The 27435-nt window shown below is 43.6% G+C and overlaps 2 protein-coding genes across 4 annotated transcripts in view; one reads left to right on the plus strand and one right to left on the minus strand.

The window, feature by feature from the left end:
• The window catches only part of PCYT1B (phosphate cytidylyltransferase 1B, choline), a 123554-nt gene extending 111584 nt beyond the window's left edge, over positions 1-11970 (minus strand). The window contains exons 1-2 of one of the 3 annotated variants that reach the window (XM_008272466.5): positions 11629-11963; positions 2062-2139 (exon numbers count right to left, since the gene is read on the minus strand). In XM_008272466.5, the coding sequence (XP_008270688.1) occupies positions 2062-2139; positions 11629-11703 (153 nt within the window). In that variant the 5' untranslated portion in view covers positions 11704-11963. Of the gene's footprint in view, positions 1-2061; positions 2140-11628 lie in introns of all 3 variants that reach the window. The other 2 variants (XM_089324870.1, XM_008272468.5) reach the window with 2 other exon arrangements.
• Positions 11971-14988: 3018 nt separating this feature from the next.
• Positions 14989-15791, plus strand: LOC100345882 (large ribosomal subunit protein eL42-like). The gene has a single exon (XM_008272469.5). It carries the CDS (start codon positions 15016-15018, stop codon positions 15313-15315), a length of 300 nt encoding a protein of 99 aa, XP_008270691.5. The 5' UTR covers positions 14989-15015; the 3' UTR covers positions 15316-15791.
• Positions 15792-27435: the final 11644 nt, after the last annotated feature.

A 27435-nucleotide genomic window follows, 5' to 3' on the forward strand; every position in this document is an offset into this window, starting at 1 on the left:
GATGGATGCTGTGCCTTGCAAGCATACTATCTGTGTCTGAGACATATGTAAACACAGTCCTACGGGAGAAAAGAAGCTGAGAGCTTGTCTACCGTGAAGGGAGGGCCCACTTAGTAGTCATTTGCACTGCATGCCTGAGAGGGTCAAGGGGTGATGTTCTGACCCAGAAACCAGCTCACAGCAAATCTCTTTCCCAGAAATCATACTGTTCTACAAACATCACCTTTTTTTTTTAATTTGAGAGACAGAGATACAGAGAGAGAAATCATCCACTCAGTGGTTCTCTATCCAAATGCTTGCAATGACCAGGGCTGGGCCTTGTTGAAGCTGGGAGCCATGAACTCAATCCAGGTCTCCCACTGAGTGGTAGGGACTCAATTACTTGAGTCATCAGCTGCTGCCTTCCAGGGTGTGCATTAGCAGGAAGCTCAAAGTAGGAGCAGAGCCGGGACTTGAAGGCAGGCACTTCGATGTGGGATGCTAGCGGAATGCCTGCCCCATAGGTGTACCCCACTTGTGATACTTTTATAAGCAGTCTTACTACTCTTTTTGTGTTAATATTTTGAATTATTATGCATATCATAATGTTACCTAATCTTCCTTTGTAACCTGAATATTTATCTCTAATATTGTTAATTAACACACCAACCAAATTTAGGAAGTGTGAATTATACTCCCATGGTCTACAGGGTTTATTTTCTTTTTCTTTTTTTTTTTTTCACAGGCAGAGTTAGACAGTGAGAGAGAGACAAACAGAAAGGTCTTCCTTTTTCCATTGGTTCACCCCCCAAGTGGCTGCTGAGGCCAGCGCTTTGCAGCCGGCGCGCTGCGCCAATCCGAAGCCAGGAGCCAGGTGCTTCCTCCTGGTCTCCCATGAGGCTGCAGGGCCCAAGCACTTGGGCCATCCTCCACTGCACTCCCGGGCCACAGCAGAGAGCTGGCCTGGAAGAGGAGCAACCGGGACAGAACCGGCACCCCAACAGGGACTAGAACCCAGGGTACCGGCGCTGCAGGCGGAGGATTAGCCAAGTGTGCTGCGGCGCCAGCCCCCCAGGGTCTATTTTCTTAAATCATCCTCAACTCACTCAGATGCTTCTGCCTCCACCATTCCACTGAAACTGAGTTATGTTTCCGCGTTAGCGTTTCTTAGTGACTAAGGATGATCTTTTAGGGCGGTATTTTTGATTGGGAGAAATTTTATGCCCCCCAAAGTGTTATTTTACAGTGTTGAGAGACAGTTTTGAGTGTCACATGGGAAGTGCTGCTGGTATCTGGTGGGTAGAAGCTAAGGCGGCTGTTAAACATCCTACAGTGTCACAGGACAGCTCTCTGCAATAAAGAATGTTCTGACCTAACATGTCAGAACAAAGATGTGCCTTTGAGATCAATAACACAATTCAAAATGGGGAAAATATTTAAGTAGACACTTCTCTAAAGAGTATATTACAAATAGCCAACAAGCACACGAAGAATGCTCAATATCATTAGCCATTAAGAAAATGCAAACCAAAATGACAGTTTGATATCACTTCACACCCACTAGCATGGCTATAATATTAATTTTTTAAAACTCAGCGTGACAAGGATTGGTGAGAAGATGGAGAGATTGATGATGAGAATATAAAACAGCGCAGTATCTTTGGAAAACAGTTTGTCACTTTCTCAAAAAAGTGAAAAATAGAGTTACCATTTGACTTACTAGTTTCACTTCTAGGTATATACCCAAGAGAACTGAAAGCGTATGTCCACAAAACTTCTATATGAATGTCATAGCAGCATTATTCCAAATTATAAAAAGTGGGAACAACTCAAATGTCTGTTGACTAATGAATGGAAAAACAACTTGTGGCATATCCACAATGTGGTATATCCATACAATAGAATATTATCTAGACCAAAAATGGAATGAATTACTGGGACATGCCACAACTTGGATGAACTTTGAAAACACATACTAAGTGAAAGAATCCAAACACAAAAGATGATATATTATAGGATACCTCTAATACGCAATGTCCAGAATAGGCAAATCCATGTAACAGAAAGTAGGTTAGTGCTTACCTGAGGCTGAGAGTGTTGGGGGGATGAGGAATCGTTCCTACTCGACACAGAAATTCCTTTGCGGGGTGATGAAGTGTTCTAAAATTAAATTGTGGTGAAGGTTTCATAATCCGATAAATAAACCCAAGAAAGTCCCACATTAAATTGTATACTATACATTGTATCTTTAAAAATGTGTCTTTGAATCTCCTGCGCACCTATCACAAAAGTAGATAGATGCTTGCGAAATATTGCAGTAGACCTGAGTTATGGAAGACAAACATGAAGAGATCTGTGCCTGACTATTAACACTATGCACAAAAAAGAACAGCAGTGATTACCTTAAGCCGCCGCCAAGTGGGTCAACCTGCAGAACTAAGCAATGCTTTCCATTTCCTCTAAGAGTGCTCGGAATGCCTCTGGCTAGTGGGTAAACAACTCTGAGAATGCCCGGGCACTTGTGCTCCCACCACTTGAATTTCCAAGAATTAACGGATCTTTTCTTGAGACCTGTTTATGCCTGTTACACTTGTGATTTATAATTATATAATTTGATCAAATATTGTATGAGCCTATAAAACGATGCAAAAAAGTTGTTTTTAAGAAACTAGGCTGGCGTTGTGGCATAGCGGGATAAGCTGCCACCTGCAAAGCCTGCATCCCATGTGGACGCCAGTTCGAGTCCTGGCTGCTCCACTTCTGATCCAGCTCCCTACTAATGCACCTGGGAAAGCAGCAAAAGATGGCTCAAGTGCTTGGGCCCCTGCACCCATGTGAGAGACCCAGAAGTTCCTGACTCCTGGCTTTGGCCTGGCCCAGCCTGTTGTGGCCATTTGGGAAGTGAACCAGCAGATGGAAGATCTCTCTCTCTGTCTCTCTGTCTCTCCCTCTCTCTCTATAACTCTGACTTTCAAATAAATAAGTCTATCTAAAAAGAAATGAAATTGCTTTCAAAAGAAACATATGATTATATGACTTAAAAATTGCTGTTGAGAGGCAGGCATTTGGTCCAATGGTTAAGCTACTACTTGAAACACCCGCATCTCATATCAGAGTACCTGGATTCAAGTCCTGGCTCTGCTCCTAGTTCCAGTTTCTTATTAATGTGGAGCCTGAGAGGCAGCTAATAATGATGTGATTGGGCCCCTTACACCCATGTGAGAGACCCAGATTGAGTTCTGGGCTCCTGGCTTTGGCTTGGCCCAGCCCTTGCTGTTATAGGCATTTAGGGACTGAACCATCAGAGATTTCTCTCTCTTCTCTCTCTCTCCCCATTTCCACATAAGCTAACTAAATATTTTGGGAAAATTATTTTTAATTTCTGTTGAACTGCTTGAGGGCAAGACAACTGTAAAAGCTAGGGGGAGAAAAATCACAAAAAAAACTAGGATTCTATACCTAGCGTGTTTTGAAAGTATCTTAGGCTTTAACTTCAATTAGAATAAACCAAAAATGGAAATAACAGGCAATGTGTATGTGTCTGCCTAATGAAAAAAGATAACACAGAGCTCTAATCAGTGGTCTAATCAAAAGATTGGCAAATTAATAATACAGGTATATTTTAAATTTAAGTAAAATGTTTAATGTATGTATCTATCATTTTTAAATGATTCCTCATTATGACTATTTTATTTTTCAATGAACTGATCTACTAGTCCCCATTATATATGATAAGAAGGCTCCTACTATGCTTCCTAGTGATTACAACTCTCTGTTACCTTGTATAATGGAGAAAACTCTACAAAGCTCTTTTATTAATTCTCCATTTCTTTTGCCTTGAATTCTTTCTGTGGTATTTAAGAAAGCCCTTAAATTGTCATCCTAAGGAAAGGTGTATTAGTCCCATGGGTAAGAGTTTATGAGGCAGATATGTGACAAAGTCTTACCAATTTTGCTCAGTGGCTGGTCCAGCTCTTGCCCCCTGAGAAAAAGTAGGAAGCATTGTAGAATGGTGAGCCTACAGTCTGTGATGTCTGCAAGCGAGTCCCACCTGGTCTTCAGACATTGGAAACATAAAACAACCCTAGAAGCTTGGCACCATTTTGGGTGCAGAGCCTTGTGAATAATGATTACAATATCTTTGTCGGTGGTATTAATGATAATGTCAACAATGTAGAGGCTGGAGTCAAGTTGAAATTGGTCCACCCAACATTAATCCATACCTCAAAGATTAGGTTGACAGATGTCCTTCAACTGAGGACTAGATAAAGAAATTATGGTATGTATAAACTATGGAATACTACACAGCAGTTAAAATGAAATATTTTCATTTGCAAGAAAATGGGTGGAACTGGAAACCATTATACTTAGTGAAATAAGCCAGTCACAAAAAGACAATACCATATGGTCTCTCTGATGTGTGAAAACTAATAGAGTACCTAAAATGTCATCTATAGGAGTGAAACTGACAATGTGAGATGCATTAATTTTGAACAGTCCTTGCCTTGACTGTTGAGGAACATTATTTTTTTTGCTTGTTTGTTTTGTTTTTCTCTTCATACTAATCGGTGAACTCTCTACTTAGTCTAGGGTTAATTTTATGAGTATAAGAATTAACTGAAAAATTGATCTCTGTGAAAAGTAAGAATGGGAAAGGAAGAGGGAGGAGGAAGAAAGGTGGGAGTATGGGTAGGAGGGAGGAGGGTGGGGAATCATCGTGTTCTCTATCTGTATATATTCAATGCATGAAGTCATAGTCCTTAAACAAAATAAAATAATAATAATAAAAAGATTGGGTTGAAACCCATTCATTCTCCTGGATGACCTAGAGGTGATACTAGATGGAAAAATACAGGACTCTCCTTGGGCAAGTAGGATACAGAATTGTGATTTGAATTCCTTTTTACTCATTCAAGATAGCCATACATCTAAGATGAATAATCTATACTCTTCAAGACTATTGGGGCCGTTGCTGTGGCACAGCAGGTTAATCCTGCACTTGTAGTGCCGGCATCTCACATGGGCTCAAGTTCTAGTCCTGGCTACTCCTCTTCTGATTCAACTCCCTGCTAATGTGCCTGGGAAAGTAGTGGAGGAGGGCCCTGCACCCGTGTGGGAGACCTGAAAGAAGTTCCTGGCTCCTGGCTTTGGATCAGCCCAGCTCCAGCCATTGTGGCCATTTAGGGAGTGGACCAGTGGATGGAAGACCTCTTTGTCTCTCCTTCTTACTGTCTGTAACTTTATCTGTTAAATAAATAAATATCTTTAAAAAAAAGACTATAGGGATGGGTTTTTGGGAAACTCACATCCCATATTTGAATGCCTAGGTTCAAGTCCCAACTCATGACTCAAGTGCTTGGGTCCTGACGTAGGGTGGGAGGTATCACTATGCTCCTAAATCTGTATATATGAAAGATGAAATTTGTTCACCTTATATAAATAAAAATTATTTTTAAAAGTTCATAGAAATGCATATTATGAAAAATCTGTTTATGGATTTCACCGTTTTTGCAGAAAAATAAATTTAGTTTTTAATTCTAAAAGCAACAAACAAATATTTAGGTCCCTGCCACTCTTGTGGGCTACTAGGATTGAGTTCCAAGATCCTGGCTTCAGCGTCTGGGGAATGAACCAACAGATGGGAGTGCTTTCTCTCTGTCTCCGTCTTTCAAATAAATAAGGTAAAAGAATGAATATGTAGGGCAAATTCTTGAAGATTATCTTTAAATATGAAGGTACTACAAAAAATTCTAATCATGTTGGTATTTGCTTTCAGAAGACAGCATCATTTAAATTCTTCCATGCTTGTATTTATGGCATAATGGAGCCAAGGAAAACAGATTTGAAATGTTATTTTTCTCTTTGTCCTGGACAATACTTTCTAATTTTAAAAATTTCCTTTCCTTATCAGAGAGAGAAGGAGGGAGGGAGGGAGGGAAGGAGGGAGGGAGAGAGAGAGAAAGAAAGAGAGAGAGAGGAAATGAATTTGTAGTGCATGGAACAACAAAGAGAACTTTAAAATGTTCTAGTACTTGGGGTGCAATTGAAATAAAGACTATATTTTCTCACTTTGCAGCCTCATTGTGAGAATGGGAAAAATTAGTTGTATGCCAATTCCACTATTTTCTTTATCCCATTGTATTGGAAAGCTGACTCTGAGTCCTTGAGAATAAAGAACAAAAATGAGACAAAACACTAAGCCTACTTTTCTCCCCATTGTCCCCAGCCCTCAGAAGACCAGGGAACCCCTAGTTTGACACGAGGCCCTCTCTCCACATGTTTTTGCATGTAAGTGGGCCATTTCCATGAGCTGAGGAACAATTAGGGAATGAGTGTTCACCGGGAGTGCCTTAGGGGAACACAGAGGGTGGGGATCTACTATAGAGAGAGAGGTTAGTGCGCTCCAGAGAGCAGAATTCAGAGTCAGCTTGTGCTGTACCCGTCAATGTTCAGAAAGAGCAATAGCAGCGGAGCAGCCCATGGGAGCAGTTACACATTTGCTGATTGAGTTAAGAGCACGTGAGACTCTTGAATCAGCCTACAACCATTTCCAAGGGAGACAAAGATTGTCCAGTTAGCTGAAGATTGGGCAAATACATTCCTGTTCCTGTAATATTAGAGTTCACGTGTAGAAATTACAGAGATGAGGAGAGAGAAGGCCTAATGATGTTTTGGAACATAAAGTAAAAATATATGGGCCAGTGTATTGGCACAGTGGGTTAAGCCACTGCTTGGGACCATGTCCCGTATTCAAGTGCCAGGTCTAGTCCTGGCCTCTTCACTTCCAATGCAGGTTCCTGCTAATACACCTGAGAAAGCAGTGGAGGATGGCCTGAGTACTTGGATCCCTGCCAACCACATATAGGAGACCAGGATGGAGTTCCTGGCTCCTGGCTTTGGCTGGGCCCTGGCTGTTGTAGCCATTTGGGGAGTAAACCAGTGGATAGGAGATATCTCTCTGTCTTTCTCTGTCTCTCTTGCTCTTTCAAATAAACACATTTTTTTAAAAAAGGAAAAATATAAGATCTGCTTTTCAGTGACTTACTAATATCTAAATAGTAAATTAGTTCTAGTTTGTTTAATAAAAACTAAATATTTAATACACACTTACATTGTCTGTTTATTTTCTTTATTTATGCCTGCAGGCTGGAAATCTTCCTTAAAGAAGATAAGGAAGCAATAAATCATATTTTTTAAAGCTTACTGATAAATTGAGGGATTGGGTTTTATTTTTGCTAAAAAGGCATTAATGTTTGATGTTGGCCAGTCCTGGCAAGCTGTAAGAAACAACCTTATTTAAGGATTTAGAAATGCAAGTGCCATTCTTCTCTACACAGCCAGAGATTCGCTCTTCTGTCCTATTTATTACCTAGAACCAGCGCAAAGCCTAGCAGAAGTGCTCAACATAGCGTTCAAGGACTGTTGAAGCTAACTGATGACTGGTGCCCCCAGAAAGCAACATGCTTGCCACTGAGCTCCCCCTCCTGCAGGAGCCAGCAGATTTTGTTTCGAAACCCTCAGGCCAGATTACAATTCCACTCTTCCCACCTGAATGTCTAGGAGGCATCTCCTCGTGTAAACAGGAAGCCCTTATCTCACCATGAAGACTTGGCAGCAAAGACTGGTAAAGGGAAAAGAAAAAAATGGAAGATATGTTTTCCGTGCCTATTGTAGAAGATAGGAGTCTGCTTCTGAGTGCTATCTTGAAAGAACTGTCTGTGGTAGTGAATCAGCAGACATGTATCAGGCTCCTTACTGTGTGCTAGGCTCAAGGCAGTACCCACAAGAGAACCCCATCCAGGGAATCACAGGGTTTAGAGGAAGAAGCAAAAGGTTTGAAATAAGATATTCAGTTAGTCAAAAATTCAGTGTGAACGTATTTTATGCTACCAATTTATTTTATGATCCAGAGGAGAGGAAGCTAAATCAGTAGTAGTATAAAATGATTTTACAGAGAACTTTGAAATAGCAGAAGGGTTGCTAGAAATAACTAGGCTAACCACATTATTTCCTACAAGAGGACCTTAGGGGATCCCTGTTTTAATGAATAAATAAAAATGATGTGTAATTATCATATCAATTGCTTGCATCTAAGTGTGCCTCTGGAGTTATTTGATGATGCTCAAAAATCTTTGGTCTCTGAAGTGCGTTTAACAGTCTCCTTGACTCTTATCTATATTATTAATTTCCAGATGAAAGTTAACTTGGTACTATGCAAATGAAGAGACTTCAAATGAATTAGATTTTACTGCAAAATTTTAAATTCATATTACTTGTAATGGAACTGCGGTGTATTTTGAGGACACATGTCAACATATCTAAAAGACATTATGCTTTAAAGCAGTGTTAGTCAATAGAGCTTCCTGTGATTATGGAATATTCTGTATCTGCACTGTTCAAACAGGGTAGCCACTAGTCACATGGAGCAACTGAGCACTTGACATGTGGTTAGTATGACTGCAGAATTTTAATTGATTTAAATTTAAGCTGACCTATATGGTTAGTGACTATCTTATTCAATGATAGTATAAATTTAAAGAAAAAGTGAAATTTAATATTAGGAATCTGAATTCCAGCTCTACCATTAGTATCTGGGACAATTCACTTAACCTCTGGGAGCTTCAATTTTCTCATGTGAGAATGAGAATATAAATAATATCTACCCCCACAGCATCTGGGTGAAAGGAAATAAGATAGTGTTTGAGATAGTCTTTGTTTCCAAAGAGATGCCAACCAAATGTAAAATTAAATATGCAGAAAATAAATAACCAACTCTATCATTTAAAGGAAGTTTCTATTCCCTGAGAACTCTAAAATATTAAATTCATAATTATCCTCAACTTTCAGATACAGTGTTTAATGACAGTGTGCTTGTACTATTAGCTAGTAACGCCAATAGTAATAGGCAGAAATGGTCATGTGTCAGCTTGCGGTTATCAGTATATGGTGCATAAAGGGGCTGGCAGGGGCCAGCATTGTGCTGTAGCAAGTAAAGCTGCTGCTTGTGATACTGCCATCCCATATGGGTGCCATTTCCAATCCCGGCTGCTCCACTTCTGACCCAGCTCCCTGCTAATGTGCCTGGGGAAAAGCAGTGGAAGATGGCCCAAGTGCTTGGGCTCCTGCTACCCTTTTGGGAGACCTGGAAGAAGCTCCTGGCTTCAGCTTGGCCCCAGCGCTGGCTGTTGTGGCCATTTTGGGAGAGAACCAGCAGATGGAGGATATCTTTGTAACTCTAATTTTCAAATAAAGAAAGAAAAAAAATCCTTTTTTTTTTTTTAAAAAAAGGGGGGGGACTGGCAGTCAGAAAGTTAAATTTATAGCAGTTGAGATCTCCTGTGTAAGAAAGGTATTGCATGCTGAGAACTGAAAAGCATGATAAAAATGTTAATGACATCACTGTTTCATTATTACAATTAAGAATGTAGTACGTTTTCATTGTCTAAGGAGGTTAAATAGACCATTCCATTTAACTGGGAGAAATCGAAGCACAAATTAGCAGGATAGGTGAGTGCTCGAGAGCTTGAGCCCCCACCTCACTTTTATTTAACACACTCACATGAAATAAGGCATGGGAAGTACTTAGCACAAGGCATGCCATCCACTGAAGACTAAAACATGCTAGTCATGATTGTGAGTACAAGTGATATTATTAGGAGACCGTGAAATTAGAGGCCTTTGTTTATTTTTTTAATTCACTGACAGTAGAGGAGTCCAGAGTGATATTTGCACAGATTTAATTCTGCATGACTGGAGCATAGAAAGATCATCTCAGTTTTTTTATAACTGTACCCGTCAAGAACTAAATCTGGTACAGAGGCATGAATCAATGAGTGATGATATAAATGTCTCCTGATTCCCCTGTTAAGTAAAGATTAAAAGAAACCATTGTTTTGGGGCTGGCGCTGTGGCATATGCTGAGCTCCCACCTGTGGTGCCAGCATCCCGTTTGTGCACCGGTTCATATCCTGGCTGCTCCTCTTCCCATCCAGGTCTCTGCTATGGCCTGGGAATGCAGTGGAAAATGACCCAAGAATGTGGGCCCCTGCATCCGAATGGGAGACCTGGAAGAAACTCCTGGCTCTTGGCTTCGAATTGGCCCAACTCTGGCTATTGTGGCCATATAGGGAGTGAACCAGCAGATGGAAGACCTCTTTTTCTCTCTACCTTTGCCTCTGCTTCTCTCTAACTCTGCCTTTCAAATAAAAAAAAATTTTTTTTAAAAAAGAAACCATTGTTTTGGACTAAGCTCTTGCACTAGGCCCCCAAAAGACCAGGCTAAAAATCAAAATGGAGACTACTCACGCTACAGGTCCACATCACCAAGCTGTTTATCTGACCTGCTGAGAAATCAAAATTAGAGCCAAAGTTCTCAAACAGGCCAGTTTCCATTGGCATGATAATGAAGTTCCCTCTGTTTTAATCCTTACACCGAAAAAGGTAACTGAAGTAACCTGATGTTAACTAATTAGTTACTTTTTTTCACTCTGTCCCTGCCTTACAAGGAAAATCACTTTTTAGTGCTTGTTTCTGCTTTCTTCAGCCCTTTCCTCTCTATGATACTTACCTCCTCTTCTCAGCTCACTGGGACACTTACTCTATTTTATGGAATGAAGGGTTACCTGATTACAGAATCAAAAATCAAGCCAATTAAGATCTTTATGTTACTGTGATTTTGTCCTCTGGCATGCCATTAACATGATCTGGTAAAACACATGGGCCTTCAATATGCAGATTTCTCCAAATATGAGATCACATAGAGGGGACCGAGAAAGGGATCAGTTGGGGGAAATGCTCTATCTGTCATGTAGCTCTAGCGTCCACTAGGTAAGGCCCCAGAATACTCTTCGGGGAATGTGGTGCTTCACCCAGGCATCCATGCCCATCCCAAAGGGCATGGGAAGGCTCCGAAGGAGTGCTGCAGTCACAGGCAAGTGTGCGCAGAGCAGGTGTCCCGAGGCCTGAGAACCCACTCCCAGGGTGGTGGCGTGAAATTCACCTCACTGTTCGGCGAAGAAATTACATCGTTACTGGGAAGCTCCCTCTGGCTTCAAATCTCTTCAGAGCACCTGGAGTCCCTCTTGTCACTTGGTCCCACTGCCTACACTTTCTCCCTCTAGAAGAACTCTTACAGTTTAATGGGGCACTCGCTGTCCTCTGTAAAAGACCATGTGCATATTGTCACTTATGTGACAGTTGCATAAGTAGAATTCAGAAATAGATGTTCTAATCAGGATTCTGTGACATCTCTACTAGGAGAATTTCTCCCACTATAGGATAATAAACATTCTGTGAGAACATTTCTCCAGGGCCCTTGAACTCCCACAGCTTCATCCTTTGCCTTGAACTATCTACATTTCCTTGCATTGATTTGACTATATTTTTTTTTAGAAAGCAAATTTGTTCCTATCATTTAACTCTACTCAGGGAGCTTACCTACTTTGTAAGGGGATACAGAAATATAGATTAGCCACAATTTCTTTTTTTTTTTCATTTTTATGATCTGAAGATGGAGAGAATAACGTTTCCATTGTTAGTACTCTATTAATTGGCACAGGTCTGCTCCATTTGCAGACACCTAGGACCTGATGCTTCCAACTGACTTTGATATTCAGAGGCAAAAATTGACAAAGAAAGCATCGACATTACCTTGCGTAAGAATTTGGGAGTGCAGTTGTCCCTGGTATCTTCTTCCATGGTGCCTTCCTGGTGGCAGCCCACCATGTCCTTCTCTTCTCTGGGATCCTCTTCCCTTTGGAGCCCTTTTAAGGTTTCGTTCTGGGCACTTGGCCAAAGGTCAAGCCAGCTCCCTGTGCCCAGTGCTTGGAGATAAGCTTGGAGGAGATAGGAGTGCCCCAGTTATGGAGTAAGCAGAGATTCAAGTTCCTGGGTGCTCCTCCTCTGTGTGCCACAAGCCTCCACTTGTCCCTCTAGGCTGTCGTTCGTTGACAATTGCTGTGCTCCAGACTGGGACTGGTGCTCTGATGGCCTGTTGTGTGGGGACAGGCAGGTTGTGGTGAAAGCTGCGGTTGTGAAAAAGGCCATTGTTTAATCTACCCTGTCCCTCCCTGGAGCTATGGCAACAAATTCCGTTGGTGAATTAACTATGTCATTGTCCGCTGGCTCAACCGATTATGCTCCCGGAATGACAAACATTTCTCTTGCTTTTTTTTTTCCAAGATAAAAAGTGGTCAAGATCTCAAAGTGTTAAGTACAACTCAGCACTTCCTTTGAGTAGGAGAATAAGGATGGAGAAAATAAATCTTTCTCACACACTTTAATTCTAGTGTACATTTTCTTTCTTCTAAGGAGCCATTCTCACCACTATTGATAATGAATTTGTACATTTTAACAATGCGGGGTCTTCATAATCTGTGCTAAGATAATGTCCCCACAGATAACCGTGTCAGTTTCTTTAACTCTGCAGTGCTTGGGCCATTCTGACAAAAAGATTCCTTCTAAATCTGGCTGCACCAGGGTGCTCTGGGAAACTTCGTCTGCTGACCCCGTTACCTGAGTTCAGAATGAAGACTACCAGCCACCCACATTCACCTTAGCCGGGCAGAGATTTCCTGTGTCCCATGCCAGCAGGAAAACCCTTACGAACTTTCTCTTAGGACCCAATTTCCGGGACAGTACAACTTTCTAGGGTCCGAGGCAGGACGCTCCTCAGTCATCCCACACCCTCTCTGGGTGCCATGCCAGTTGCTCGAGGGCTCTGTCAGTGGCCCCCCGGGAAATCTAGCATGACAGTGCATAGTGTGCCTCTTTGGGAAGCTAGAAGCAGGTTTCCCAGGATATCCTGCCCTTAAGGCTCTGGGATAAGCTGGCCAAAAGAGGAATGAATCTTCGCAAGATTCGGCATGCAGAAGTGAAGCAGGAGCCATTACTTTGCACAGGTTGTTGTGGTGACAAACAGACGTGTAAGTGACAGTGGTCCCAACATGTCTGCCCTCCTTCTCTCTGTGTCCAGGTCTTCTTTCTGTGTGCTGACTCCTGCCCAACAGCAGCCTCAGGCCCTCCACTGGACATCGGCCAAGCCTGAAGCCAGGTGAGAAAGGATGATGATTACAACCGTAGCCCCCTTCATGGAATTATAAATCGGTATACAACTGCTGTTAAACTGATTATTTCCCCGACTTAAATGAATAAACTATTTTACCACTCCCAACTCACCACTTTCTAGTCCCCCTGCTGTGGTTTGAAATGTGCCCTCCAAAGTCCGTGGGTTGGAAACTTGATTCCCAATGCAATAGTGTTGAGAGGTGGGGCCCAACAGAGGTGATTAGGGGATTAGAATGGATGACAGTCATTGGTTATCTCCAGAGTGGGTTTGTTCTAAACCGAATTTGGCCCCCTCTTGCTCTTGCCCTTTTTTGCCCGCCCTTCGTCCCTTGCTCTTGCCTTCTGCCGTGGGATGAGGCAGCACAAAGATCCTCACAAGATGCCAGCACCATGCTCTCCGAGTTCCCAGCCTCCAGAGCCGTGAGCCAAATACATTTCCATTCATGATAAATTACTCAGCCTGCGGTATTCTGTTATAGCACCACGAAAAAGACTAAGACACCCCTCCGACTGCTTTATTTCGCTTCATTGTGGCAGCTACCGCGGGATGTATTATGTTTGTTGGTTTATCGTTGGCCTCTCCCAGGAGGATGTAGGGTCAGGGACTTTGCTTCACTGCTGATATACCCAGTGCCTACAACAGTGCATGTCACATATTAGGTGCTCAGTAAACGTTTTCAGTGAGGAAATTATTTTGGCATTGACATTGCACTATTTTTTGTCTTCTTTGGTGTGCTTTGAGTGGATAAAAGAATAGCATAAGAGCTATTTGCACAACAACCTGTGCAACCTGCTGATTTGACAGTGGGAAATACTTCTGAAAGAAATGAGGCAGGGGTGGTGCAATGGGTTAAGCCACCACTTACGATACCAGTTGGAATGCCAGTGTAAGTCCCACCTGCACTACTTCTGATCTAGCTTCTTGCTAACAGATCTGAGAAGGCAGCAGAAGATGGCCCAGGTACTTGGGCCTCTGCCACCCACGTGAGCAACTAGGATGGAGTTCCTGGCTTCTGGCTTCAGCCTGACCCAGCCCTGGCTATTGCTGCCATTTGGGGAGTGAACCAGCAGATGGAAGATTTCTCTCTCTCTCTCTCTCTCTCTCTCTCTCTCTCTCTCCTTTTCTCTGTCACTCATTCAGATAAGTACATAGCAAATAAGTATCTTTGAAGTTTGTTGCTCCATTAGACCATTAACAGTACTTCTCTAAGCTGTTCGAATAATGAGCCAAGTAGCTTCGACATTATTTTCTTTCCTCCACCTCATAACAATCATTTTCATGCATTGCTGGGATTTTGGACACATTGTTCTCAGAGAGAGACTGACTTTCTGCTTGGTGAGAAACTACTGGGAGAAAGACTGATTTTTTTTAATGCCTCTCCATCTTTCTTATGACTTTTGTTGTTTCCCAGTGGTCTTTGTGTGATGCAGAATTTCTGCACTTGACTCGAGAGCCTGACTCATTGTGTCTGTTTTCCCTTGCCCTTCCCTGTCTCCACTCTCTCACCTACCAAAACAAGAGTCTTCACCTTCAGATGTGAAACTGAAGAAATTGTTTCGTGGGACAGGCCACAAGAGAAAGGATTTCTAAGAACAACTCCAACTTCAGATGTTCATGACTGTGGATAATACAACTGCATCCATTCGTGTTTCTTAGAGGAACATTTAGATGTCCTGTGTCACTTACGAGGAACAGGCTCTCGCCCCGCAAATCCCATGGTGCCTTGATCTTAAACTTTCCAGCCTCGAGAACTGTGAGCATAAATATCTACTGTATTTAAATTACTTATTCTAAGGTATTTTGTTACATTTTGTACTTTGATACAATCTGTATTGTGATACAAAATATCCCCCAAATGAATCTATAAATTCAATGATATCCAAGTCAAAATTCCGGCCAGCATTCTGATAGAAACTAGCTCTAGCTTTCCGTGCCGATAGCGCTCCTGCAACGTGGTGAATGTTCCGAAAATGTGCCGGACCTTCTGTAAGAAGCGTGGCAAGCACCAGCCCTACAAGGTGACACGGTATAAGAAGGGCAAAGACTCTCTGTATGCCCAGAGAAAGCAGCATTTTGATAGGAAGCAGAGTGGCTATGGGGGACAGACTAAGCTGATTTTCCGGAAAAAGGCTAAAACTACAAAGAAGATTGTGCTGAGGCTTGAGTGCATGGATCCCAACTGCAGGTCTAAGAGAATGTTGGCTATTAAGAGATGTAAACATTTTGAATTGGGAGGAGATAAGAGAAACGGGCAAGTGATCAAGTTCTAATCTTCGTCTTCTGTTTTGTTATGAAGACAATAAAATCTAAAGATTAAAAAAACTAACTCTAAAAATTACATAAAAATGCGAAGACAGATTAGCAGAAATAATTTTGAAAAGAACAGTACTGAGGAATTCAAATCCCCTCATTTTAAGGCTTACGATAAAGGTACAGTAGTTAAGACTGTGTAGTATTGCCACTAGTATGGATATCTATAAAACAAAATGGAAAATTCAGAAATAGACCCACATCTATGTAGTAGATTGATTTTCAATAAAAGTGCCAAGATGATTGCATGGTAAAAGGGTGCCTTCAAATGGTGCCATTCTTAGCAGATAATTCATAATAACCAAGAAATGAAAGCAACCCAAGTGCCTACTGATGGAGGAATGAATGAACAAAATGTGTTATAGATGTATTTTCAAATATTATTCAGCCTTAAACAGGAAAGGAAATTCTGACAAATGCCACAACATAGATGAACCTTGAGGACATTATGCTAAGTGAAATAAACCAATCACAAAAGTTAAACACTGTATGATTGGATTTAATATATGGTAGTTGGAGTAGTCAAATTCACAGAGATATAAAATAGAATAGTGGTTGCCAAGAGCTGCAGACATGGTGGAATGTGGAGTTGTTTAGTGGGTATGGTTTCTGTTAAGTTAGATGAAAAGGATCCTGGAGATTGATTGCATAATATTTGAATATATTTGATGGCACTTGTCTTCATATACTTTCTGTCGTTATAGCAGAACACCACAGACTGGGTAAATTGTCAACAATAGAAGTTTTTTGATCTTGTAGTTCTGTAGGATGGGAAGTCCAAGATTAAGAGACCATATCTGGAAAAGACCTTCTTGCTACATCATACTGTGGCAAAAGGGCAAGCTAGCTCACATGAGACATGAAGGATGGGGGCTAAATTTATCATTTTATCAGGAGCTTACTCTCTGAAAATAGCATTCATTAATGAGAGTGGTGCCCCCAGTACATAATCACCTCTTTTAAAATTTTTTATTTACTTATTTTTATTTATTTGAAAGTCAGAGAGAAAACAGACAGAAACAGAAAGATTTTCCATCTTCTGGTTCACTCCTCAAATGACCACAGTAGTTGGGTTTGGGCCATTTTGGGGTGGGCATTTGGTACAGCAGGTAAGATGACACTTGGCATGCCCATATTCCATACTGGAGTAGCTGGGTTTGAGTCCAGGCTTCTCTCCTGATTCTAGGTTCCTGCTGATGCACATCCCTGGGACACAGTGAGTGATGATTCCAGTGGTTGGGGTGGGCCCCTGCCATCTACACGGGAGACCCAGATTGAAATCCAACACCTGGCTTCAGTCTGGCACAGTTCCAGCTGTTGGCAGGTATTTGGGGAGTGAACCAGCAGGTGGAAGATCTCTGCCTCTGTTTCTCTGCCTTTCAAATAAATAAAAAGCTGAACAAACTGCAGATCAGTGCCTTTTCTTAGGTGCATCACAGAACTGAGGTAGGAGGACAAAGTGTCATTCCCAAATCTGGAGAGACAGACACCTACACAGGATAGCTAAAGCCATGCTTACTTGGAGCAGAAGCTGCCAGAGCCATGAACTAGTAGAAACTTGAACAGTGACTCTGATGGCTTGCTGGAGGCTGAGTGTGGACTAGCATGAAGTAAGAGACTCCTGAGAGCTGCGGTTATGGGGAGGCACATTTCTGTGAGTTTCCCCCCAGGAATCTCATCATATTCTGTGAGGAGCTGAGAAAGTTGTCCTGGGGACCCTGGCAGGAAGACCTTTTCAGAATCTTCTTCAACACAAAGGCCCTCTCCCTGGGGGAAAGTCGTTTTCAGAGGGTGAAACTGTCAAATGGCAATACTGAAACTTTTTTTTCTTTTTATTTATTTTTCTTTTGACAGGCAGAGTGGACAGTGAGAGAGAGAGAGAGAGAGAGAGAGAGAGAAAGGTCTTCATTTTTTCCGTTGGTTCACCCCCCAATGGCCGCTGCAGCCTGTGCACTACACAGATCTGAAGGCAGGAGCCAGGTGCTTCCTCCTGGTCTCCCATGCGGGTGCAGGACCCAAGCACTTGGGCCATCCTCCACTGCCTTCCCGGGCCACAGCAGAGAGCTGGCCTGGAAGAGGGGCAACCGGGACAGAATCCGGCACCCAGACCGGGACCAGAACCCAGGGTGCCGGCGCTGCAGGCGGAGGATTAGCCTAGTGAGCCGTGGCGCCGGCCAGCAATACCGAAACTTTGTTCATTCATTCATTCAATGGAAAGGCAGAGAGAGAGGGAGAGAGAAAGAGAGATCTTCCATCTGCTGGTTCACTCCCCAAATACCTGCATCTGATCACCACGCTGATCCGAAGGCAGGAGCCAGGTGCTTCTCCTGGTCTCCCATGGGGTGCAGGGCCCAAGGACTTGGGCCATCCTCCACTGCACTCCCGGGCCACAGCAGAGAGCTGGCCTGGAAGAGGGGCAACCGGGACAGAATCCGGCGCCCCGACCGGGACTAGAACCCGGTGTGCCGGTGCCGCAGGCAGAGGATTAGCCTAGTGAGCCGCAGCACCAGCCAAAAATGAATCTTAATGAAGAATGGGATGGGAGAGGGTGTCGAGATGGGATGGTTCTGGGTGGGAGGGTGGTTATGGGGGGAAAAACCGCTATAATGCAAAAGCTGTACTTTCAAAATTTATATTTATTAAATAAAAGTTTAAAACAATTCTGCCTTTCAAATAAGTAAATAAATCTTTTTTTAAAAATAAGAGTAACAAGGCCGGCGCCGCGGCTCACTAGGCTAATCCTCCGCCTAGCGGCGCCGGCACACTGGGTTCTAGTCCCGGTCGGGGCGCCGGATTCTGTCCCGGTGCCCCTCTTCCAGGCCAGCCCTCTGCTGTGGCCAGGGAGTGCAGTGGAGGATGGCCCAAGTGCTTGGGCCCTGCACCCCATGGGAGACCAGGAAAAGCACCTGGCTCCTGGCTCCTGCCATCGGATCAGTGCGGTGCGCCGGCCGCAGCGCGCTGGTCGCGGCGGCCATTGGAGGGTGAACCAACGGCAAAAGGAAGACCTTTCTCTCTGTCTCTCTCTCTCTCTCACTGTCCACTCTGCCTGTCAAAAAAAAAAATAAGAGTAACAAAAGTATTATAGTGGACTTCTCATCAGAAAGCATGCAACTAAGAGGAGAGCAGAGTGAAACTTTAAAAGAAAGGGCAGATGTTTGGCAAAGTGGTTCTATTACCACTTGGGACACCTATATCCCATACTAGAGTGCTTGGATTCACGTCCTGGCTCCACTCCCACTTCTACCTTCCTGCTAATCCAGATCCTGGAAGATAGCAAGTGATGATTCAAGTAATTGATTCTCTGCCATCCACCTGGGATATCTGGATTGAGTCTTCAGTTCCTGGCTTTGACTGCTGTGGGCATTTGAGGAGTGAGCAGCACATGGGAGATATTTCTGTCTCTCTCTCTGACTCTCAAATAAAACTAATAATTAAACATTTAAATGATTAAGTGTTGAAAGAAATTAACTCTGCTGCCGGCACTGTGGCACAGTGTGTTAATGCCCTGGCCTGAAGCGCCGGTTCAAGACCCAGCCGCTCCTCTTCTGATCCAGCTCTCTTCTATGGCCTGGGAAAGCAGTACAAGATAGCCCAAGTCTTCGGGCCCCTGCACCAGTGTGGGAGACCCAGAAGAATCTCCTGGCTCCTGGCTTCAGATCGGCACAGTTCCAGCCATTGCGGCCAATTGGGGAGTGAACCAACGGATGGAAGACCAGTCTTTCTCTCTCTCTCTCTCTCTCTCTCTCTCTCCCTCTCTCCCTCTCTCCCTCTCTCCCTCTCCTATCTCTGTGTAACTCTTTCAAATAAATAAATAAATAAATCCTATAAAAAAAACGAACTCTGCCAACTTAAATTTTTATATCTAGCAAACTCATCCTTTCAAAGGGAAGTAGGAAAATTTGGTTGAGAACAACTTAGAGAATAAAAAATACGGGCCGGCGCCGCGGCTCACTAGGCTAATCCTCCGCCTTGCGGCGCCGGCACCCTGGGTTCTAGTCCCAGTCGGGGCACGGGATTCTGTCCCGGTTGCCCCTCTTCCAGGCCAGCTCTCTGCTGTGCCCAGGGAGTGCAGAGGAGGATGGTCCAAGTGCTTGGTCCCTGCACCCCATGGGAGACCAGGATAAGTACCTGGCTCCTGCCATCGGATCAGCGCGGTGCGCCGGCCGTGGCGGCCATTGGAGGGTGAACCAATGGCAAAAGGAAGACCTTTCTCTCTGTCTCTCTTTCTCACTGTCTACTCTGCCTGTCAAAAAAAAAAACAAAAAATAAAAAAAATAAAAAATACAACAAATTCTCTTTACTTGCTTAACATAAAAGCAACAAGAGAATTGGAAATCCTAAAGCAATTCTTGGCAATGATCCAAAGTGTTCTTGACTTCTTTTATTCTGATTTTGATGATGTATAAAACCCAGAGAACAAAGAATATTTTGTGAAAAAGTAGAAGATGACCTTATTTTAATTCCCATTATTATGAATATGTAATCATTCTTTCTATGTTTTTCAAGTTTAATTGCTTATAATTTGTTATTTTGATTTTTATAATCTTTTGTGGAATTTTTGAAATATTGATTCAACAAAAATGTTATGCCAACTATGAAAGTTTTCCATTATCTCTAATGCTAGTTAGATCCTGTCCATCTGTTTAATATCAAAAGAATAGGACCTGTTTAATGCTAGCTAAATTTTTCACTGTTTTGGATAATTACCATTTTTGAGTAATTATTCTCCTGTAGGGAATTAAATGCTATTTACAATGTATTCACCTTTCTTTCTTTCAAAATGCTGTTATCAGAGTTAGGAAGAACAAGGTCCTAGTGTTACGCAGCACAGGGCTGGCTGTGGTTCGCAATAGCCTGTTATATATCTTATGAGCCAATAGAAGAGAGGTGCTCCAAGGCTCCAGTCATAAAGTAATGCATAGAGCAGGACATATGGATTGCCCTGATTTTTTTTAAGGTATATTTTTTTATTTGAAAGGCAGAGTTACAGAGAGAGCGAGAGCGAGAGCAAGAGCGAGAGAGAGAAGGCACTTTCACCTGCGGGTACTTTCCAGATGACTGCAGTGGCCTGGGCTGGGCTAGGCTGAGGCCAGGAATCTGGGACACCATCTGGGTCTCCTGTGGGTGGCAGGGGCCCAGGCACTTGGGCCACCCTCCACCGTTTTCCCCGGGCACATTAGCAAGCAGCTGGATTGGAAGTGAAGCAGCTGAGTGTTCACCCAGTGCTCATATGTGACTGCGGCTTAACCTGCTGTGCCGCAGCACCGGCCCCTGGATTGCCCTGATTTGATCAGGGTATTTTGTATATGTGTACTGAAATGTCCTACTCTATCCTACACATATATACAATTATTGTTCATCGTTTTTAAAAGGAAAAAATACTGCTTTGAACTAGCTTCTCATTATATGCAGTCTTAAAAATATTAAATGCATGATGTTTGTATTCCTTAAATTAAATTGAAAAAACTAAAAACAAAAATAATTTAAAAACTCTACAAAAAAAGCTACTGAGTCAGAAAAAAAGTGAAGGAGGGATAATGACTTTCTTAGACAAACAAAAACTAAAAGAATTCATCCTACAGAACTTTTCTTGCAAGAAATGCTACAAGCAATTCTTTGGGTAGAAGGAAAATTATATAGGTCAGAAACTGGAATCTATGTAAAGAAGCACATCAGAGAAGGAATAAAGATAAATAAGGTAAAATAACATTTTTTATTATTTTTAAAATTTTAATTGTCATTTTATTTGAAAGGCTGTGGCACACAGAGAGACACAGAGACAGACAAAAAGAGATCTTCCAACCACTGGTTCACTCTCAGAATGTCTGCAACTCCTGGGGGCGGGGTGGCAGGCTGTAGCCCAGAGTTTGGAACTGAATCGAGGTGCCCCTTGTGGGTGGCAAGGACTCAAGCTTTTGAACCATAACTGTTGTCTTTGAGGGTGTGCATTAGTAGGAAGTGCTGGAAGCAGAGGAGATAGGACTCAAACTGGGCACTCCAGTATGGGATGCAAGTGTCCCACGTGGGAATTAACTGCTGAGCCAAATGCTTGCCCCATGTTTTTCATATTCTTAATTGATTTAAATGATAGCTGTTTAAAGCAAAATCATAACAATCGATTAGTTGATTATGGTATAGGAATAAGTGAAATGAATGACAGCTATGTCAAAGGGAACTAGCCTTTCTGCTTCTGGCAGTTTATTTTAGCATTGACTTGTACTTACCATGAGACTATGGAATTCCACTCATATATTTACCCAAGAAAAACAAAACATGTCCTTGCATAGACTTGTACATCAGACTATAGAAATAGAGAACAGATTAGTAGTCACCAGTGATCAAGGGTAGGTGTGGCGGAGGAGGGAAGCAGGTATGGCTGTATAAAGGCGACGTGAGGAATGCGGAGTGATAGGAATGTCCTGTATCTTGACCATTTCAGTGTCAATATCCTGGTGGGAATATGGTACTATAGTTTTTTTTAGAAGATTTTATTTATTTATTTGAGAGGCAGAGTTACAGACAGTGAGAGGGAGAGACAGAAAGGTCTTCCATCCACTGTTTCACTTCCCAAATGGCTGAAGGCCGGAGCTGAGCCGATCTGAAGCCAGGAGCCGCCTCCGGGCTTCCCACACAGGTGCAGGGAGCCCAATGGGCCATCTTCCACTGCTTTCCCTGGACATTAGCAGAGAGCTGGATCAGATTGGGGAGCAGCCAGGTCTAGAACCTGCACCCATATGGGACGCTGGCACCACAGGCCGGAGGATTAACCTACTGCACCACAGCACCGGCCCCAGTACTATAGTTTTGCAAGATGTTACCATTGGGAGATACTAGGTAAAGGCTATATGGGATCTTTATTAAGTCTTACACCTGCATGTGAGTTTACAATTATCTCAAAAGGTTTAATTTAAAAATGTAAGGAGATCTACAACACGTAAAATACAAGTAAATATTGACAGGAAGTTTTAGGAGCAAGTGCATTGTGTCAAAGTACTATAGGCATAACACAGTAAGTCACTGATTATAATTAATCACTAAATATTTATGCCAACAGAGGAAAATAAAAGTAATGATCCCAGGGCCAGTGTTGCGGCATAACAAGTAAAGCCACTGCCTGCAACACTAGCATCCCATATGGGTGCTGGTTCATGTCTTTGCTGCTCTACTTTTTTTTTTTTTTTGACAGGCAGAGTGGACAGTGAGAGAGAGAGACAGAGAGAAAGGTCTTCCTTTGCTGTTGGTTCACCCTCCAATGGCCGCCGCAGCCGGCGCACCACACTGATCCAATGGCAGGAGCCAGGTATTTATCCTGGTCTCCCATGAGGTGCAGGGCCCAAGCACTTGGGCCATCCTCCACTGCACTCCCTGGCCACAGCAGAGAGCTGACCTGGAAGAGGGGCAACCGGGACAGAATCCGGCGCCCCGACCGGGACCAGAACCCAGTGTGCTGGCGCCGCAAGGCGGAGGATTAGCCTAGTGAGCCGCGGTGCCGGCCGCTGCTCTACTTCTAATCCAGCTCCCTGCTAATGCATGTGAGAAAGCAGAGGAAGATGGGCCAAGTGCTTGTACCCCGGCATCCATGTGGGAGACATGGAAGCAGCTCCTAGCTCCTGGCTTCAGCCTGGCCCAGCCCCAGCCATTGTGGCCATTTATGAGTGAACCAGTAGATGGAAGATCTCTCTTTTTGTTTCTCCCTCTCTCTCTGTAACTCTAACTTTCAAATAAATAAATAAATCCTTGGGAAAAAAAGTAACAATTAATCAAGACACAATCTTTGATAATTTATATGTGGCTCTGGAAGGTGTCAGATTTATACACATAGACATAACTTTTCAGCACACTTATATTTTTAGTAACATGTAGCAGATATTCCCCTCCTGCCTATCCCTTTAAATAATTTTTGTAATTCCAGGTTGGTTTTTAAAGCAGATTATTATAAAATAAACTCTTAAAAAAAGATTTATTGAGACTGGCGCTGTGGCGTAGAGGGCAAAGCCTCCACCTGCAGTGCTGGCATCCCATATGGGCGCCAGTTCCAGTCCTGGCTGCTCCACTTCTGATCCAGCTGTCTGCTATGGCCTGGGAAAGCATTAGAAGATGGCCCAAGTGCTTGGGACCATGGACCCACATTGGAGACTTGAAAGAAGCTCCTGGCTCCTGGCTCCTGGGTTCAGATCAGCCTAGTTCCGGCAGAGCCGAAAGGCAGTTACAGAGAGAGAGCTTCCATTCTCTGGTGCTTTCCCCAGATGGCCGCAATGGGATGCTGGCACTTGGGAGCAGAGGTTTAATTCACTGTTCCACAGCGCCGACCCTCAAATTCACTATTGACCAACCATATCACTGATGTCCCAATCATAATTGTTTCTTATCTTTGTTACAGTATCTTTACTGCTTAATACATGAGTTCTAGTTTTCTATGGGCAAGCGTTAGTTCATGCTGCTGATTTGAGAAGGTTCTGAATCAGTGGTATGGCTATTTGCCTTTGGGGGACAGGTTTTATTCATAATGACATTGCACGTATACACTCTCATCCAGGGCTCAGGTGCGACAAGGAATCTGCTCATAATTCCTGTTGGCTGACTTTAGGGCATGAATCTAATATTGCCGTCTAAGAAATGGGGCCTATAGTATTATGCCTTAGTGGGTTTGAGAAAAGGGTACAGATGGACTTGGCATGCCTGCATCCCATATCAGAATACCTGGATTTGAGTCTCTGCTTCCGATTTCAGCTTCCTGTGGACCCTGAGAGGCAGTAGTGATGGCTCAAATAGCTGAGTCCCTCTCACCCACATGGGAGACCTTGAATGAGTTCTTGGTTCCTGGTTTTGGCCTGGCTCAGCTCTGGCTATTGTGGGTTTTTAGGAAGTGAACCAGTAGATGGAGCTCACTGCCTGCTCTGCTCCACTCTGCCCCTCCTTTCCCTTCCCTTCCCTCTCACCATTTCAAATTTAAAGGAAAAAAAAAAAAGATAGAGATGCATTGACCTGAATGACTACAGTTCATTCTACATAAGAACAATACTCAATACTGGAGCCGACAGTGGGTTAAGCTGTTGCTTGGGACACCCATGTTCCATATCAGAGTGCCTTTTTGTTTTAAAGATTTATTTACTTGAAAGGCAGAGTTACACAGAGAGAGGAGAGGCAGAGAGAGAGAGAGAGAGAGAGAGAGAGAGAGAGAGGTCTTCCATCCGCTGGTTCACTCCCCAGATGGCTGCAATGGCTGGAGCTGTGCTGATCGGAAGCCTGGAGCCAGGAGCCAGGAGCTTCCCCCCAACCCCGGTCTCCCATGTGGGTGCAGGGGCCCAAAGACTTGGACCATCCTCTACTGCTTTCCCAGGCCATAGCAGAGAGCTGGATCAGAAGTGGAGCAGCTGGGGCTTGAACCGGCACTTCTATGGGATGCCGATGCTTCAGGCCAGGGCATTAACCTGCTGTGCCACAGCGCCGGCCCCCAGAGTGCCTTTTCAAGTCCCAGCTACTCTGCTTCCAACCCAGCTTTCTGCCAATCCACCTGGAGGACAGCAGATGATAGCCCAGGTACTTGGGTTCCTGTCACCCACCTGGGAGACCTGGAAGGACTTCCTGGCTTTAGCCTGGCCCAGTCCTGGCTGTTGCAGGGATTTGGAGAGTGAACCAGTAGATGGAAGATCTCTATTCTCTGTCTCTTTCCCTTTCTCTGTCCCTCTGCCTTTCTAATAAATAAATGTATTAAAAAAAAAAAAACAAAGATTGGAGCTGGTATTGTGGCATAGTGGGTTAAACTGTTGCCTGTGACACTGGCATCCCCTATGAGCACCTGTTCGAGTTCCGGATTCTCCAGTTCTGATCCATCTCCCTGCTAATGAGCCTGAGAAAGCTGAGGATGATGGCCTCAGTGCTTGGGCCCCTGCCACTCATGTGGAGACCTGGATGAAGCTCCGGGCTCCTGGCTTCTGTCTAGCTCAGCCCTGGCGCGCTCTCTCTCTCTCTCCCTCTCTCTCTCTCTCTCTCCCTCTCCCTCTCCCTCTCCCTCTCCCTCTCCCTCTCCCTCTCCCTCTGTTTGTGTAACTCTGACTTTCAAATAAATCTTTTAAAAAAAACACAAAGATTGTTAATTCTCACTCTAAGTTTTGGTTTAATTAGTCCTGTCCAGTTAAGATATGCATGAAGATATCTCTGTTTTTACTGTTTGTTAAACTAATTTATTAATTTTCATGGCCACGCTAAGAAGATAAAATTTTCTGTCTGGGAGTCTCTAGAGCTGTAGGAGTGAGGATTCAAGTGACCGAAGAACAGAGCCTGTAGACTCAGTGCTTCACGTCCTTGTCTTCAAGGTTGAGCCTCACAGGGTATACTGCACTGCAGCCTATGTACATAGGCAAGACACATTTAACTGGCATCGGTTTTTCTGGAATCAAATAATACCTGAATTATTATTACCAGATATGAAATGTAGTGATGGGTAATGGCTAATTCTAGAATGTTTCTCCTCTCCTCTCAATTCTTTTCAAGATTTATTTATTTATTTGAAAGGCAGAGTTACAGAGAGGCAGAAGTAGAGGTAGAGGTAGAGGCAGAGAGAGAGAGAAGTCTTTCATCTGTTCGTTCACTCCCCAAATAGCCAAAATGCCTGGTGCTGGGCCTATCTGAAGCCAGGCAACAGGGGCCTCTTCCGGGTCTCCCATGCGGGTGCAGGGGCCCAAGGACTTGGGCCATCTTCTACTGCTTTCCCAGGGCACAGCAGAGAGCTGGATGGGAAGAGGAGCAGCCGGGATTAGAACCGGCACCCGTATGGGAGGCGAGCACTGCAAGCGGCAGCCTCACCTGCTGCGCAAAGCGCCGGCTCCCTCTCTCTCAATTTAAAAGATCTGGAAAACCATACCTCACAAAATGGTTTTTATCTGAAGGGGATTAATGAAAAACAATGTTCTATTCATTTTCTGAATGAATAAATATGAGAGATCTTTGAAAAGTTCATGGTACATCTGGGGCCGGCCCTGTGGCACAGTGGGTTAAAGCCCTGGCCTTCAGTGCCTGCATCCCATATGGGCTCAGGATCGAGTCCCAGCTACTCCACTTCTGATCCAGCTTCCTGCTAATGTGCCTGGGAAAGCAGCTGAAATTAACCTAAGTGCTTGGGCCCCTACATCCACGTGGGAAACCCAGAAGAAGCTCCTGGCTCCTGGCTTCGGCCTGGTGCAGTCCAGATCATTGCTGCCATTTGGGGAGTGAACCAGCGGATGGAAGAACTCTCTTACTCTCTGTCTCTACTTCTCTCTGTAATTCTGTCTTTCAAATAAATAATAAAAAAGAAAAGTTCATGGTGCATGTGCATATCTTCCAATTCCATTTTCCATGATCTTCTTGAAGCCCTTCATATGGTGAGAGACACAGCAGAGATATATTCATGAAAGTCAAGCCTCATGGGGAAGTTCTCTGCTTAGGGATGGTGTGTTTGTGGGACTGGGATCTGGGAGTGCCAAGTGCTGGCTTATTGTAGGAAACGTTTCTTGGGGTCCCTCTACTCAGTTTCCATGATGCAAACTCTTGCCCTTGGAGTTGTGAGTATTGACTGGATTTCCTTAGAGCAACACGAGATGGTCTCTAAAGGGCAGATCCATATTATTTAACTCATAAGATATATGTTCTAGCTAGAATAAGCAGTATCAGTGGATAGTAGAGACCATCACTTTCCAAATGCAAGAATGTTCCCATTCTCTGTTGAGAATTCTTCTGTCCTAGCATTATTTGTCTGAAATACTAACCAGGAGATTTCTTGGTGAGAATAAGGCAAAGAAATAGAATGGTGTCAGCCCGAGACATTAGTTGCAAGCAACAGAAACTGACCTGTGACTGATTTTTAAAGGAGTAGGAAAACTAGGAAAAGGAGGAGAAAAATAGGTTTATGAGAGAATATTAAGTAGCTTACAGAATCACTAGGAAGCTAGGAGGACCAGGCTGAAGTGGGCAGGTGCAAAGCGAGGCTCTGAAGCCAAAATCACTGCTGAAACCACACCATCGAGCAAGCTGGTGAAAGGCATCACAGCCATGTCTGCCACTCCAGCTGACCTGGACACTGGCATATCTGGTTGACTCTG

Source organism: Oryctolagus cuniculus, chromosome X, assembly GCF_051225735.1.
Source record: "Oryctolagus cuniculus isolate XC-2025 breed Fujian yellow rabbit chromosome X, ASM5122573v1, whole genome shotgun sequence".
Classification (NCBI taxonomy): domain Eukaryota; kingdom Metazoa; phylum Chordata; class Mammalia; order Lagomorpha; family Leporidae; genus Oryctolagus; species Oryctolagus cuniculus.

Bases quoted from the DNA above. Each gene is read 5' to 3' on its own strand.
- LOC100345882 (XM_008272469.5), top strand. From the start codon at position 15,016: ATGTGCCGGACCTTCTGTAAGAAGCGTGGCAAGCACCAGCCCTACAAG.